The sequence below is a fragment of the Camelina sativa genome, chromosome 17 (genome assembly GCF_030686135.1).
Source record: "Camelina sativa cultivar CO46 ecotype springtype chromosome 17, ASM3068613v1".
Classification (NCBI taxonomy): Eukaryota; Viridiplantae; Streptophyta; class Magnoliopsida; order Brassicales; family Brassicaceae; genus Camelina; species Camelina sativa.
In genome coordinates this window covers 2,572,487-2,588,152 of record NC_141896.1, presented here as the reverse complement: position 1 = coordinate 2,588,152, position 15,666 = coordinate 2,572,487, and the positions used below count along the sequence as shown (strand labels likewise).

Below are 15,666 nucleotides of genomic sequence, written 5' to 3'. Positions count from 1 at the left end.
ATCTATAGTTCCAACATTGATCCAATTTTATTTATATAATACTTAACCTGCACACTCTTATATTCTTCAACTAGACAATATTGTTAAAAGTCAATGTAACTCCGAGACACTTGGGAGTTGGGACTTTTGCTTAAATATGCAAGCTTAATCTTGTTTGCACAGGTAAAGCTCTTACTCATACATATCATCACCTAATGAAAAAGAATAAGAGAATACTTAGAAATGGATTGCACATTTCACACACACAACTGTAACGTTCTTGTTTCCCAAACTTTTATTCCAAAGCATACATATTACATATATAATATAAGGATATATGCCTAATTAAACCTGTTAAAGTTAATCAAAGCAGCCCTAAAATGGTTGAAAAGTCAGAGAGGTGGAGGTGGTTTATCGCTGAAATAACGTGTGAGAACCTTGCTTTCAAGAATGGCTAAGGCATCGCTAGATTTTATGCATACAAAAAAGATGTTTATATTATCACTATTGTACACGAACTAGCTAGAACCAGTGACTTACCACATATATTAATCTTCTCGAGATAAACATGAAGCACCTTTTGTCACCTTAATTAATCTTTTTTCGAGTCCATTAACTTGTTTTATACTTTTGAATTCTCTATTAAATACCAATGTGTTTAGTAATGAGTTGGCACAAGAGGAAGAGCTGAAGAGATAAAAATTAAAAGTAATTGAAAAGTTGTAAGAAAACTGTATAAGAGTGTATCAAGTAGTAGTCTTTGTTTTCTTATTAAAAGTAGAATTAAGTTAATTAATAAACATTAAAGGATAATTTAGTTTATATATTAGTTTAAAACATTACACAAGTATTAAATGAAAGGACTAAATTATCCAGAAATTTATTGGAAGGAAAAATATTTTTTTTTTCTCCAGAAATCATATCATACAGATTTAAATAAAATATTATCTGCAAAACCTTAAACAAAAATATTAAAAAAAAAAACAAAACAATTTCTTATTTATAAAACCTTATAAGTTTAAATAACATGAATGAATATAAAAGTTTTTTGAAAATTTAAGAAAAAAGTGTGGTTCACAAAAAAAAGAAGAAGTTAAATTTAAGTTATTTATTATTATTTTTTTTGTTAAAATTAAATTTAAGTTATGTATAAGGCATATTGGACCTAGAACACCTCTTACAGACCACAAACAATATGGACTGGATGTTGTATCCGGTTTGCTTTAAACAAATTTAAAATTCAACACTTAAAAACCAAAACAAAACAAAGAAAATAAAAAACCGTATAAAAAAAAGTTTTAAAAGCTAAAAATACAAACGTTTTAAAAAGCTGAAAAAGAAAAAAACACTAAAACGTTTTTAAAAACATTGGTACCTTCCAACAATAGGGCCTTTAGGAAAGCCCACTGCTGTGTAGATGTTTTGAAACCAAAATGGATTAGCTATTATATTTATAGGAGTTATGGGTTAGTATCTATTTATTATATTTTCGATGTGGGACTTGGTTAATTTTTAAAAGCGTATTGGGCTTTTATTCGATCAAAGAGGCTTATGGCGGCGACTGTGTGTGGAATACTGTGGATGCTTTGTAAGTGAAGTGTATTAAAATAAAAGTTGCTGTCACGATCAAAGTGGAGACAACGACCACGGAAGAACTTACAAAAATACAGAACACAGAGAAATATACTCTGCATCAGAATATCAGATGCTCTGTGTTAACACACGCACATATAAAACCCCATTTTTATCAATTTTTAACACAGTCATCATCGATTGGGAACAAGTCAGTGCAGATATCTCCATAGAATCTAGTAACAAGATCAAGGAAGATAGTGTTATTCAGATTATTCCAATAATAGAGAAACTCTTCCATGTCCATCAGATCATCAATTTTCCCATCTTCAACGACCATATGGATCATATAGTTCTCGAAGCTTCTACAAGCCTCTTTCACACCATTTTCCTTTGACATGTATCTTTGACTCTTCCTCGCTTTCTTGTTCCTTTGCGTCTCAGCCAAAGGAAACATCTTCCTTGAATGCAGAAGCTTCACATCGTCGATCAGACTAGCTGCATTGGGCATAGTATGATAAAATTAAGATCAAAACTGACCTACAAAATGGAAATAGTTACAAAGAAAATTGTTGTTACACGGGGAACTTCTGGGTCTGATGCGGCTCATCCTCTGATCTTTATTAGTATTGAGGAAACAGAGACAAGACAACAAACTAGAAGAAGAAGACTGTGTGGTATTGACATTGCCAAAACGGGCATGGAAGAAGGAGATGAGTCTGTTGCATGATCTTGAAAGCTTTGATTTCAAGCTCATCAAACTTGACTTCAGTCTCATTCTAAATCGTTGCAACTCTGTTTGGTTTTTGTTGTGACGTATAATGTTAGTTTTGGGAGGGTGGTTTGTGTTACGTGGTCCTCACGTCCTTTCCCTTTGAAGTCGTAATGGTGGTAACCATGACCTTTTAGACCTATTTCTTTAATAATATACCTCAAGGTAACACAAAAACAAAATGTAGTTTCAACATTACCACAGAAATCTCAAAGCATATATGTACGGCTACTTGAAATTTCCAAATCTTTAGAAAACTAATAAATCAATTAGTACAACCCAAACTTTGGACCTAGCCGTTAGGGTTCTCTGATGTTCACTCTTCTTGTCCCGAACCGAGCCGCTTCATTATTTACCTTGATCATCTGTCACTCTGTGGAACCCTAGTTTGACTGTCTGAGTCGTTGACCCAAAAACCCAACAAAAGGTTTGGGTCCAAAGCATACGTGTCTTGTATTGTTTTGCCGAGTATTATGCAAATATGTCTTTTATTCTCTACAGTATTTTTTTGACACTATTATTGTTATACTTGTGTGTGACTTTGCTATAAGTTAATAGATGGGACCTGAACCTGAAATCTTGTTCAACCTTTTTTTGTTAAAATCCCTTTTTTTGGTCACGTTCACCGAATCATGTTTTGGAAGCAACTCACCAGAAATATTCTGTTTAGTGTCTAATCCCCTCCCAAACAATTGAAATCTTACAAGTGACAAAATTTTAGGAAATTTTTATGTTCAGTAATGATTTCCCGGTTCAGATGGGACAATTTATATCAATTTGATACTGTTTGGGAGAGAAACCGGAATGGGTTTGGTACAAAACAGAAGACATTCTACGAAGTGGACCCATACTGTTCTGTCCTAGTCCCCTACATACATGCAAGTCTCAATCTTCACTTTCTTCTCTATTTTATATCTGTCAGTCTGTCACGAAGCATAGATTAGAATCTCTTTAACTTCGGACAAAACTCTACAGCTTTACTTTCTTTTCTATGAGAAGATCACAATTTTTTTTTGTTGGAAGCAGAGATGAGGAATTGTAAGTTCAGATTGTCAGCTATGATCCCAAGTGAATGGTTCCACAAGCTCAAGAACATGACCAAACTCAGAAATAAGCATTCTCCACCTCCTCCTTATTCCTTCAACACTACCAAGAAGAGAAAGACTTCCTCTGACTCTAAGTCTCTGTCTCTTCCTTACTCTTCAAGCTCTTACATCTCCGATAGATCACGCACTTCCTTAGAGTCTAAGACCTTTCGAATTACACCAAGAAACTCTCTTCACAAATCACAGAGCAAAAGGAAGACTGTTTACAAGCCTTCTCCTCCTACCTCTTCTTCTCTATCTGCAGATTTCAACAAGAAGAAGATCAAATGTCTTCGACAACAAGACTGTTCCCCTGCCTCTACCAACTCGAAACTCAGTTCTTCTGCAGATGATTTCATCATCAACATATACAACAGAGATTCCAAGAAGAAAATGTCCAAAGAGATCAGGGTGTTTGATTCAACGGAGAAAGCCTGCCCTGGAAGTAAACGAACCAAGGAATTGCGTAAAACCCATCATCCATCTGTGGAGGTTACCATTAAAGAGAAAAAGGAAGATGCATGTAGAATCCAGAAGAACCATCAGAAACCATTAGTTTCTAGTGGAGGAAGATCATCAGTAAAATCTCCAAGGATAAAACTAAGAGTGAGTTCTCCTAGACTTCAATTCTCACCTCGTAGAAGCACATCGAGATTGCAGAACACACAAGTTTGTGACAGTTTTGCAGTAATCAAGAGCTCTCTTGATCCCAAGAAGGATTTCAGAGAATCAATGGTGGAAATGATAACAGAGAACAACATCAGAGCCTCTAAAGACTTGGAGGATCTTCTAGCATGTTACCTTACCTTGAATCCCAAGGAATATCATGATCTTATCATCAAGGTTTTCGTTCAAATCTGGCTTGAAGTCATAAACCCTAAATTTGCATCCAAGTAAGAACGTGTAGTAAGTGATGTTGTTAGCATAAACTATGATCAAATGCATTAATTCTCCTGTTAATTGTAGCTATTTCAAAGAGTCTGATGCAGCTGTGGAGATTTCATTTGCAAGACCAGTTTTGTGTTTTTTTTTCTCTGTATAACGTGACAAAGACTGTTTCTGGACTGAGAGATCCAAATTACAGCAATAAGCCTTTAATCCCATGACTCTCACAAAAACCGGATATTTGAGGCAAAAAATAAAAACAGCTTTCTGAAAAGTGGTCTAAACTGTTGCATGAGAGTTATGGAAAAAATATCTTGATGAACATTGAAAAAAAAAGGCGAAGCAATAATCATATAACTTTTGTAAGAACAAACCTTGGATTAGATTAGGATTGATCGACTTTGGTCAATAGTAATGAGTCATATTGCAAGAATGAAAAAGATGGGAAATAACAAATGTACTAGAGCAAAAATAATAAAAAAAAAAGCCAAGAGTGTAGTGACAAGAGGCACACGGAGAGGAGTCAGAAACCCATCAAGTACTTAGCAGCCATGGGTTCCAGTCATAATGAATAGGGAAGCTGGAAACATGAAAATGGAGCCTGAAGAACATAATCGCTAGAGAGAGAAAGTAACACTGACACAGAAGAGGATATGATTAAAGAGGAAAAGCAGATAAAAAGAAAGTTTTCAGAACCTAAACGCTGTGTTGTGTGATAAAGAAGAAGAAGTTGAGGACCACTGTTTTGCTGCTGTTTCCCAATGCTCATCTCCCACCTCTACCATTTATACAGTTAGTACATTATGGATATTTCTCTGGAATTGATCAACCACATACATATAAACATTAAATAGACAACACCAGGCTCAAATGGGATCCAAGACATTTATCATTGGTTAATCTGTCTTTTGATTGCTTGTTTCAAGCAAGAAACAGAATGTTGTTTCTTAAGTTTTAATTAAGCCAATAAAAACCATAATAGCTTTGATATAAACTGAGATGAACTGTTATTAGATTAATTAAGGAGCCTAGTTTGGTTAACAAAACGATTTACTAGATATTATCATCATCATACGCACAACTTTTACCTGTCTTAAAGACAAAGGCGACAAAATGTTACCCAGTTTTTTTACATTCCATATATGTCATTGTTCAGCTCTTGTTGTTACTCGTCTAGACAAGAAAGGTCTGATGCCTACTCCAGAATTCCAGTTCCTAGAATCAAAGAATAGAAAATTGAATGACTGATTTATACATATATGATTTGTAAAGTAAAAGATCATCAACTATTAGAACACCAATCCTACAAAGCTCACAGGCTCATCTAACCCATTAAAAAGTTAGATTGACATGAATGTGTTTGCACGTTGGTTTGCTAATGCTACTATCAACTCAGAACATGAACGGTCAAAATTAGAGAACCATAAAACCCATCGACATATTCAAATTGGCACTTTTATAGTACATTCCATTACATGGTAAAGTGGTAATGTTGATAGTATTTCAAGAGAATCCAGAGAACTATATTGCGTATTAAGCAGCACTATACATATGCTCACAGGTAGAGTTTCCCTTCAAAACTAACTTGTTAAATCACCGCGACTATTGGGTTCTAAGAACTAAGCTCACTGTTTGTGAGAGTTCATATCATCTTTTTCCTACATACGCACTTTAGTTTTGGGAACTGAGATGCTAATGAAGTATTAGTGTTCTTCTTCATTCAAGGTCACCAGTGTGACGAAAGTACCTTAAGATTATGTATATATTTAACTCACCTACTCAAGGACGGCGCTCTTCACGCCTCATCTCAACTCGAAATTTATCTTTAATATCGCCCTGTGGGATAGTGTATCTACTATTAGCAACATGACAAAATCAACTGTCTGAGAAATGAATAACGTGCAAAAAGATTAGTGAAGCTGTGTACATTAGTTCTACGCACTAGAATAGGATTCTCATCTTTGATCCGCTTCCAGTTTGCACCATACCTGAATAACAAAAGCATCAAATGAATAAAATTGCATGAAAAATGTTCATCTGATAAACATCTAAGAGACTTTCAGGTTTCAAGTACTTTTCAAAGCCTTTTAGTACGGCCAGCGTTTCTGCAGTACACCACGGGACTTTCTTCCTCCTAGCACCTTCTGCACTTCGGTTTCTCTTCAAAGGAGACATGACAATTTTTTTACGTTTTGATTTATTATTTATTTCACCATCATCGCCCGGTTCTCCATCGGAATCATCAATGGAGTCTTCCCACTGAAATGTGAAAAAAACAAAACCGTTAGAAGAAAACAGGTCCCACATTATACTTTTGCATGAATAGCAGATTATTCTAACTCAGCTATAGCTGCAAAAACGAATATGCAAAAGATCAATTCAAACAAGACAAAGCTCAAGACTAATTTCCCACCAAGTGCAGCAAGCTGGTTAGCCAAAATGAAATAATGGGAAAAGATGAAAGAATGAATCAGGATAGTAGTGCTTAGAAAACTTAGTAAAAATGTGTGTGTGCCACCGAACTAGCTATCTAAAGAAAGTAATACGATGAACCAAAAACGAAATGTAAATTTACTTCATAAGTATGTGCTGTGGTACGTCGCTCCATCAAGCTAGGCCTTGGTGAAACGTTTGTTTCAGAAGGATTAGCAACATCATTTTCTTGTTCTGTAATCGACTCATTGTTTAAATTTGACGGTCCTCCTTTTCCTAAAGCTTCCATCAGCTCCATTTGACTAGCTCTAAGCTTTCTGAGCGCTCTGTCAACAACTGCAGATGAAATGGTCTTGTATCGATGGGGCAAAGGTTCAGCTTTTGACCCTCCAGAAGTGGATCTTTCCGGTTCAGTATCTGATAGGTTCGGGAATTCATCAGACAAAAAGCACAATCACATAGTAACAAAGTTAATAGAGAGATGAAAAAAGAAACAAAAGTTCAGAAAGTGTAAACCTTTTTCTTCATCCATAGCTTCAGACGCCTTACTGTTATTAATCACCTCATTCTCTCTTGCTTCGACCATTGACTCTGTCTCTTCAGATTCTTCACTAGTTTCAATCTCGTCCGATGCATCCATATTAGGATTCAACTCGGCAACAAGGTTGGGATTCAACTCAGAAACAACCTTCCTCAAACTAACCAAAGCTTTGTCTCTCGTATTCTCATCCATCAAACTCTTACAAGTCTTTTCGTCACTGTGGGCCGTCCATAATCTTCGACAGCTATTCAAAAGGTCACTAGTAACCAAACAACTAACCTTATCACATAAAGGCATAATCCTACAAACCCATATCGATCTGATTGCTTCAATATAAGCCTTTTTTGCATCTTTCTCAAAAGCGAGACACTTGGCTGTGCACTCCACAGCAACTTTACAAAACGCTTCCTTGACTGATTCGGGTACCTTAGAACCTTCTTTGTGTAGAATCTCCACTAGATTCTCTAACCGCTCGAGATTCTTCTCCTCCACAACACCATCCTCAATCTCCATGAAGATCCCTTCGAGTATAGCTTCCTTCCACTGCGACAGTGCCATTGTTGTTGCTTAACTCAACCAAACAATGTTAGGGCTTTTCGGAGAAATTCGCACTCTCTCGCTCTTCGATTCCGTTTCTCGAATTGGGTTGTTCAGGAATGGTCAATTAGGTTAGTAAAAACTTCAACTTTTTCAATTCACTTTCTTTCCCCGGGGGTTCGATTTCAGAGACGAAGCGATGGAGGAAGGAAGGAAGAAACAGATATACTCTTCTTTTTCTGCCGTTTCCATCTTTTAAAATAACAACGCGTGTCGTTTTATGTAGTCCAAAAACGGCTTACATGTCATATCCTTACGGAGAAAACGGCAATAGTGATTTTTTTTTTTTTTTTTTTAAATCCTAAAAAATCAGAAGAGGGGAGTAGCGGCGGAGTCGGATTCATAGGATACAGAGAAGCAAAACCTAAGAAGCTGCAGCAGCAACACTTGTTCACGAGTCGCTATCTCCTCCTCAGAACGAGAACAATGTCTGCATCAGCGAAGAGCGTTTCGACCTTAGACAATGTAGTGGTGAAGTCACCGAACGATCGGAGGTTATACAGAGTGATTGAATTGGAGAATGGATTGTGTGCTCTGCTTATTCACGATCCAGATATTTATCCCGAAGGCTCTGTTCCGGATCAAGTTGATGAAGATGACGAGGACGGTGAAGAAGAAGAAGATAGTGACGGAAGCTATGAAGATGATGATGAGGAAGAAGGGGAAGGAGATGAAGAAGATGATGAGGATGAGGATGAAGATGAAGTGAAAGAGAAAGGAGATCATCAGACTAAAAAGGTTTTTTTAATTTAAGCTATATTAGTAGTTTTCTTATTTTATTAAGGTTTGATTTTGAACTGTTTGGTGTCGTGTGTCTTAGGCAGCTGCAGCTATGTGTGTTTCAATGGGAAGCTTCTTGGATCCTCCGGAGGCGCAAGGATTGGCTCACTTTCTTGGTCTTTCCATCTTTCTATGAGTTTGAACTACTGTTTGAATGCACTTTTTTTTTATTTCTTTTTTCTTTACTGATTAAATCACTCTAATGTTTATGTTTTGTGCAGAACACATGCTTTTTATGGGTAGCACTGAGTTTCCCGATGAGAATGAAGTAAGCATTGCACTATTTTCTGTGTTTGCAATCGTTTGGCACTATTTATAGATTCGTATAGTGTATTATGCTAACTTTATAATTTTCTAGCATGATATATGTGTGAATTCTTCCGGGTTGGATTTTGTTTTGCTTGCAGTATGATAGTTACTTGTCCAAGCATGGTGGAGCCTCTAATGCGTACACAGAAATGGAGCATACTTGCTATCACTTTGAAGTCAAGAGAGAATTCCTTCAAGGTGCCTTGAAAAGGTACTGAAAATTATTTGAGCTGCCACTCCACTTATCTGTTTAAATGTCAATTGCTGTAAATATACCAAGGCAGGCGATATATGTATCAGTATGCATGCTTAGATTTTGTCATCATTTCAGTTTTTTGATGACATGGTAAAGGAAGATGTCTTGTTCTATTATCCCTAGTGCTCTTAACTATGTAATCACTTTCATTTTACCTAAACCGTTTGCTGTAAAACATTTTCCTTTTCTGTTAGGTTTAATCTTTTTCCTTTTCGTTTGTGTTCTTCAGAAGGTTTATTTGACTTAAGATTTGTTTTTTTTTTGTTATTAGGTTCTCTCAGTTTTTTGTTGCACCGCTTATGAAGACCGAGGCTATGGAACGAGAACTCCTTGCCGTTGATTCAGGTTTCTCTTGCCTGTTAATCATACACTTATTTCTTTGTTTTAATCTGTCAAAAGATCCATCTCCAATCAACATTCAGATAAGTTAACCTTTTAATATGGTAAAAGTGTCTTGCTAACAAAATCCAAATTTGTAGAATTTAACCAGGCCATCCAAAATGATTCATGTCGCCTGCAACAACTTCAGTGCTATACGTCTGCAAAGGGTCATCCTTTTAATAGGTTTGCATGGGGTAAGGATATCTCGGAGTACCTTTCTAGCCACACTTAAGATATTCATGAAATTTTATAATATTAACGTGTCCTTTATGTGCTCTGGAAGGTAACAAGAAGAGCTTAAGTGGTGCAATGGAAAATGGGGTTGACTTACGGGAATGTATTGTGAAATTATATAAAGAATATTACCATGGTGGATTAATGAAGCTCGTTGTCATTGGGGGAGGTAAAATTCTCTAGATGTATAATGTGTTTGGTGGTGATTCTTGGAAAGTCGCTATATACATTCCTAAAGATTGGCTTGTGTTACTATTTTAATTTGTTGAATTTAATGGCCACCTTTAAATCTTGCAGAATCTCTTGATATGCTTGAAAGTTGGGTTGTAGAACTATTTGGTGCTGTAAAAAACGGATCCAAAATCAGGCCAACTCTGGAGGCAGAAGGTCCTATTTGGAAAGGCGGTAAATTATATCGCCTAGAAGCGGTTAAAGATGTTCATATTCTTGATTTGACATGGACTCTCCCCCCTCTTCGCCATGCATATGTGAAGAAGCCGGAAGACTATCTAGCACATCTATTAGGACATGGTAAGAAATCAAATCCGATTTATCTTTGTATAGCATTTTCTTCAAGTTTACTTGTGCATGTGCGCATTGAAGAATGTTGTTTTTAACATTTTGTTTTAGAGGGTAGAGGAAGTCTGCATTCATTCCTCAAAGGTAGGGGTTGGGCAACCTCGCTCTCTGCTGGTGTTGGGGATGATGGAATTAACCGCTCGTCTCTAGCCTATGTTTTTGGCATGTCCATACATCTCACTGACTCTGGTTTAGAGAAGGTAACTTTACATAGATTTATATAGTTAATATTTCTGAAGTTTGGCGCAGGGAAAGATTCAATCATTTTCAATCGTATATATAACCCTCTGTCCCTGACTTTTCAAGTAAAATCTATAGTGGTTTCATGTTCTGGTTGGCAAATTGACATAGCCTGTTGCTAGCTGCATATAGTCTCGTGCTTGTCAGATTTACTTTTGTTATGGTACTAATTCTCATTTTGACCTTCTGACAACTTTTGTTAACAGATTTATGACATCATTGGCTACGTTTATCAATATCTCAAGCTATTGCGTGATGTGTCACCACAAGAATGGATATTTAAGGAACTCCAAGATATTGGGAACATGGACTTTAAATTTGCTGAGGAGCAGCCGGCAGACGATTATGCTTCTGAGCTCTCAGGTTTGTGCTTATATACTCATTTGTCTAGTTCTTTTTGAGTGAATCTTTTAAGGGGCTAATAGTGCTTCAACTTATTAGTTTCAGAACTTACCATGCATAGATGTGTACATGTAATGTAAAAATCTTCATCATGGTCATGGGTTTCTGAGTTCATTGTAAGTGTTATTGTACAGAGAATATGCTTGCGTATCCGGTGGAGCACATTATTTATGGTGATTATGTATACCAGACATGGGATCCAAAGTTGATAGAAGATCTTATGGGTTTCTTCACACCAAAAAACATGCGGATTGATGTTGTTTCGAAATCCATCAAGTCAGAAGGTATGTTAAAGTTTCCTGGAGTATGTAACTTTTGGATGTATATTTATATTCTTACTATCTATTTTCAAACTTTGCTTGTTTCAGAGTTCCAGCAAGAGCCTTGGTTTGGTTCTCGTTACATTGAGGAAGATGTTCCATTGTCGTTGATGGAAACATGGACCAATCCTTCAGAAGTAGATGCCTCTTTGCATCTTCCCTCGAAAAATCAATTTATCCCATGTGATTTTTCGATCCGAGCCATTAACTCTGATGTGGATCCCAAAACTCAGTCTCCTCCTAGATGTATAATTGATGAACCGTTCATGAAGTTCTGGTACAAGCTTGACGAAACTTTTAAGGTTCCTCGTGCAAATACGTACTTCCGCATAAATCTGAAGGGGGCATATGCCAGTGTGAAGAACTGCCTTTTGACAGAATTATTTATTAACCTTCTGAAAGACGAGTTAAACGAGATAATCTACCAGGCAAGTAATCGTAACTATTTTTTAGGAGGACATTTTTAGATGCTTTTGTTTTGGTATTGACATGAATATCTGAATTTCTGCAGGCCAGTATAGCAAAACTTGAAACCGCTTTATCTATGTATGGTGATAAACTAGAGCTTAAAGTGTATGGCTTTAATGAGAAAATTCCAGCTCTTTTATCAAAAATCTTAACCATAGCCAAATCCTTCATGCCAAGCCTAGAGCGATTTAAGGTATGTGAATGTTTGCATGTATAATTGTCATACTTTTTATCCTCATTTAATCTTGAAGTTTAAATTTGGTGTCATTTTCATATTCTCATTCATTCTTGATTCAGCTACTTTTTCAAACTAAACTTGTAGGTTATCAAAGAAAACATGGAGAGAGGCTTTAGAAACACTAATATGAAGCCTTTGAACCATTCCACATACTTGAGACTGCAGCTCTTGTGTAAGCGAATCTATGACAGTGACGAAAAGTTGTCTGTGCTAAATGATTTGTCTCTCGATGATCTCAACAGCTTTATTCCTGAAGTCCGTTCTCAGGTAACAAACTGCATCAGTGTGATACCTAATTTGCTTAATAAACAGCTCTTGTGATTGTTCTTGAGTTTTGTTTAAATCAGGCAAAAAGGGTAGGTAAAATTTCTGTTATGTTTTCAGATATTTATTGAGGCTCTATGTCATGGTAATTTGTCCGAAGACGAAGCAGTGAACATATCAAACATATTCAAAAATAGTTTGACGGTTGAACCGCTCCCAAGCAAATGTAGACATGGAGAGCAGATAACACGTTTTCCTGTGAGTGCCAAACTTGTAAGAGATGTCAGTGTGAAGAACAAATCTGAAACAAACTCAGTAATTGAGGTAAAAAGGAAATTGTCTTTTTCTGTAAAATGAGTTGGCCAAGAAGAAAACATAGTACTTTCCTCGGGTATAATCATGGTTTTGAATTTGAACCAACATCTGATTTGCAGCTTTACTATCAAATCGAGCCTGAAGAAGCTCAGTCAACAAGAATGAAAGCTATGCTGGATCTCTTTCATGAAATCATAGAAGAACCATTGTTCAATCAGTTGAGGTTAGTCATGTTTACCTATTTTGTTTGATAAATCAAATTGTATTTATGTATAATCATATAAATGCGAATTTGGATATAGGACAAAGGAACAGCTCGGTTATGTTGTCGAGTGTGGCCCTCGCTTAACATATCGTGTCCATGGTTTCTGTTTCTGTGTTCAATCTTCCAAGTACGGTCCAGTCCATTTGCTCGGGAGAGTCGACAACTTCATAAAAGAGATTGAAGTGCTGTTGGTAAGTTTGTAATAAAAAGAAAACATCTGAGTTTCGTTAAATAGTATCCCACGTAGCTCTACTAATGTTACTCGGGGCTGTAATTGCAGGAACAATTGGATGAAGAATCATTTGAAGATTATAGAAGCGGTATGATTGCTAGATTGCTGGAAAAGGATCCTTCTCTCTTGTCTGAGACAAATGAGTTATGGAGTCAGATTGTTGACAAAAGGTAACGATCTCATTTAGTTTCATATAAAGATTCAATGAGTTGCTTTGATCCATATCGGTCACCAAGTAAATTCGAAATGGGTGTTAAACCGTCGCAGGTACATGTTTGATTTCTCCCACAAAGAAGCAGAAGAACTGAGAAACATACAGAAGAAAGATGTGATCAAGTGGTACAAAACCTACTTCATAGAATCTTCACCAAAATGCCGTAGGCTTGCGGTTAGGGTTTGGGGATGCGATACCAATATGAAAGAAAGTCAAACAGATGAGAAGTCGGTGCAGGTCATAGCAGACGCTGTAGCTTTCAAGTCGACTTCTCAGTTTTACCCCAGCCTTTGCTGATAGAGAAACAACATTTACACAAGAGTTTTGCTTTGCTGCTGCTTTTTTTTTTCTTTCCCATTCACCCAATTTTATTCAGTACCTTAAATGGATAAGTTATAAATACATTTGGGTGACAAACACCAATAACGCCTCTATTTATTTTGTTTGTTAAGAAGATTTGATTATATGCATTTAAATTAATGTTTTATCCGTTGGATGAGGTTAAAATTTATTGTCTTGCTATCATAAATTTTACCCAAAAAGAAGCAGCATTAACTAAAAAAACATTCAGAAAAATGTAGTCATCAGTTTGTGAAAACCTTGCTACAAATATACCATCGACTCTCCAACTAGTAATAAAAACACAAATTGGAATATTCTTCTCCATTAATGACAGGTAAAGTTGCCACAATTAATGAAAATAAAATTACTGTGGAGTGAATTTCTTACAAACAAAACCAACGGTAAAAAAACAAAAGATCAGAAGATTTAATTTCGTAATTACGATAATATCCCGCGGTGAAAATTGCTGGTAGGGCCAAAACAAGTAATGTATCTTCTTCCTCTCTCTCTCACTATTTTTTCTCTGGACGGTGCTGGTGTGACTGCAGGCAAAGGGAGAGAGAGAGATCCATCTCATTGCAGAAATAGCATTTTTTATTTTTTGCCTTTTTATAATAATAATACAAAATCTGAATCTCTTCTCCTCCGTCGAAGTTTTGAATTCTCTCTGGTTCTCTGATTCCTCTCCTCATGTGAGTTCCTCTCTCTCTCTCTCTCTCTTCCCTCCTTTTTATCTTGTCGTTTCTTCATTTCGCGTCTCTTGAATTTGTTTTCCTTTTTATCAACAACACTTTGAAAAAATATCTTTGATCTCTGTCTCATAACGGCAGATCTAGGGTTTAATGGCTTCTGGCTTTCAATAATTCTTCTTCGTTTTCTCTCCCGACTGACCAGTTTCTCCATTTGTGCTGCAGTTGAGCTCCCCTTCAGCTTCGTTTTCTCTCGCATTTTCGTTTCCGTTATGCACGGCTGAGGTTCGTTTTCTCCAGATCGCTCTTGTTTTCTTCTCGTTTCCACTTCCTAGCGTAATAATGATTCGGAATCCTATCTGATTTTTTTTTTTTTTTTTTTTTTTGTGGTGGATTTAGATAATCGTAGATCGTGATTGAAGCGAGAGATTTTTTTTAGGAGAGAGCGAAGATGAGCGAGGGCCAGAAGTTCCAGCTGGGAACAATCGGCGCTTTGAGTTTGTCCGTTGTGTCGTCTGTCTCGATCGTGATCTGTAACAAAGCCCTTATTAGCACCCTTGGCTTCACTTTCGGTAATCTTTTCCATTTCACATGCTCCTTTTGTTTATCTACATCCATGTTGCTTCCGAAATTGTTTCCTCTGGATCCATTCCCTGTTTTATCATATGACATCTGAGGAATGAGCTGAAATTTAATAGAGATTATATAGCTCATTTTACTTCATACTATCTCTTTGCCTCCTTATGATCCATAATTGCCTTCATGATTGTACTGTATGTGTTTAAGAAAGTTTCATATTCTTGGTATGTAATACAAACGTTTTCGAATGTAGATGCTACTGTGACTTTGATAGTGATATTTGTGTAAATGTCTTCTCTGTGACTTTGAAAGTGATGTTTGTGTAAATGTCTTCTTACTTTATGAGGTCCTTGTGTTTACTCTTTAGCTCTTTTTTCTGGGGAACTTATTTTTTTATCCTAAGATACACCGACAGTTCTGATGTAGTATTATAGTGAGCAAGACACTGTTCTACCCCCCCCATTTAATGCAATTGATTTTCTGTACTTACTCTATTTTGTATGTGCAGCGACTACTTTGACAAGTTGGCATCTTTTGGTCACATTTTGTTCCCTTCATGTGGCATTATGGATGAAGATGTTCGAACACAAGCCTTTTGATCCACGAGCTGTGATGGGGTTTGGCATATTGAATGGGATATCCATAGGACTACTGAACCTCAGCCTGGGCTTTAATTCCGTCGGTTTCTACCAGGT

The 15,666-nt window shown here is 36.5% G+C and overlaps 3 protein-coding genes, 1 long non-coding RNA gene and 1 pseudogene across 8 annotated transcripts; 3 read left to right on the top strand and 2 right to left on the bottom strand.

Annotated features, from left to right (window-relative positions):
- Positions 1-1,561: 1,561 nt before the first annotated feature.
- Positions 1,562-2,427, bottom strand: LOC147923268 (transcription repressor OFP17-like). Its single transcript, XM_087493953.1, has 2 exons — positions 2,131-2,427; positions 1,562-2,049 (listed from the first exon to the last, which is right to left on the bottom strand). Exons 1-2 carry the CDS (start codon positions 2,327-2,329, stop codon positions 1,727-1,729), a joined length of 522 nt encoding a protein of 173 aa, XP_087350079.1. The 5' UTR covers positions 2,330-2,427; the 3' UTR covers positions 1,562-1,726.
- A 924-nt stretch (positions 2,428-3,351) lies between these two features.
- On the top strand, positions 3,352-4,418 carry LOC147923267 (transcription repressor OFP4 pseudogene; annotated as a pseudogene). Its single transcript, XR_015586458.1, has one exon. The product of XR_015586458.1 is annotated as a transcription repressor OFP4 pseudogene (transcript).
- A 233-nt stretch (positions 4,419-4,651) lies between these two features.
- LOC147923266 (uncharacterized) lies at positions 4,652-8,002 on the bottom strand. 3 transcript variants are annotated; one of them, XR_015586457.1, is made up of 7 exons: positions 7,243-7,825; positions 6,869-7,143; positions 6,368-6,552; positions 6,221-6,281; positions 6,069-6,129; positions 5,382-5,508; positions 4,652-5,108 (listed from the first exon to the last, which is right to left on the bottom strand). XR_015586457.1 is itself a non-coding variant. In XM_087494521.1 (6 exons), exons 1-5 carry the CDS (start codon positions 7,823-7,825, stop codon positions 6,073-6,075), a joined length of 1,161 nt encoding a protein of 386 aa, XP_087350647.1. In that variant the 5' UTR covers positions 7,826-8,002; the 3' UTR covers positions 4,652-5,508; positions 6,069-6,072. The 3 variants fall into 3 exon arrangements, 1 of the variants encoding a protein (XP_087350647.1); XR_015586456.1 differs by having other exon boundaries at positions 4,652-5,071; XM_087494521.1 differs by having other exon boundaries at positions 4,652-5,508; positions 7,243-8,002.
- On the top strand, positions 7,550-13,868 carry LOC147923265 (nardilysin-like). Of its 2 annotated transcripts, none has more exons than XM_087494520.1 (20): positions 7,550-7,935; positions 8,181-8,602; positions 8,685-8,760; positions 8,866-8,912; positions 9,052-9,164; positions 9,481-9,554; positions 9,689-9,784; positions 9,874-9,993; positions 10,122-10,355; positions 10,455-10,603; positions 10,850-11,006; positions 11,180-11,329; positions 11,414-11,793; positions 11,877-12,026; positions 12,156-12,338; positions 12,456-12,659; positions 12,770-12,873; positions 12,953-13,106; positions 13,196-13,317; positions 13,415-13,868. In XM_087494520.1, exons 1-20 carry the CDS (start codon positions 7,851-7,853, stop codon positions 13,656-13,658), a joined length of 3,264 nt encoding a protein of 1,087 aa, XP_087350646.1. In that variant the 5' UTR covers positions 7,550-7,850; the 3' UTR covers positions 13,659-13,868. The 2 variants fall into 2 exon arrangements, with proteins under 2 accessions (XP_087350646.1, XP_087350645.1); XM_087494519.1 differs by having other exon boundaries at positions 7,584-7,935; positions 8,178-8,602.
- Positions 13,869-14,249: 381 nt separating this feature from the next.
- On the top strand, positions 14,250-15,661 carry LOC147923264 (uncharacterized). Its single transcript, XR_015586657.1, has 4 exons — positions 14,250-14,395; positions 14,618-14,677; positions 14,792-14,964; positions 15,480-15,661. It is a non-coding gene; the product is annotated as an uncharacterized LOC147923264 (long non-coding RNA).
- The last annotated feature ends 5 nt before the right edge of the window (positions 15,662-15,666 follow it).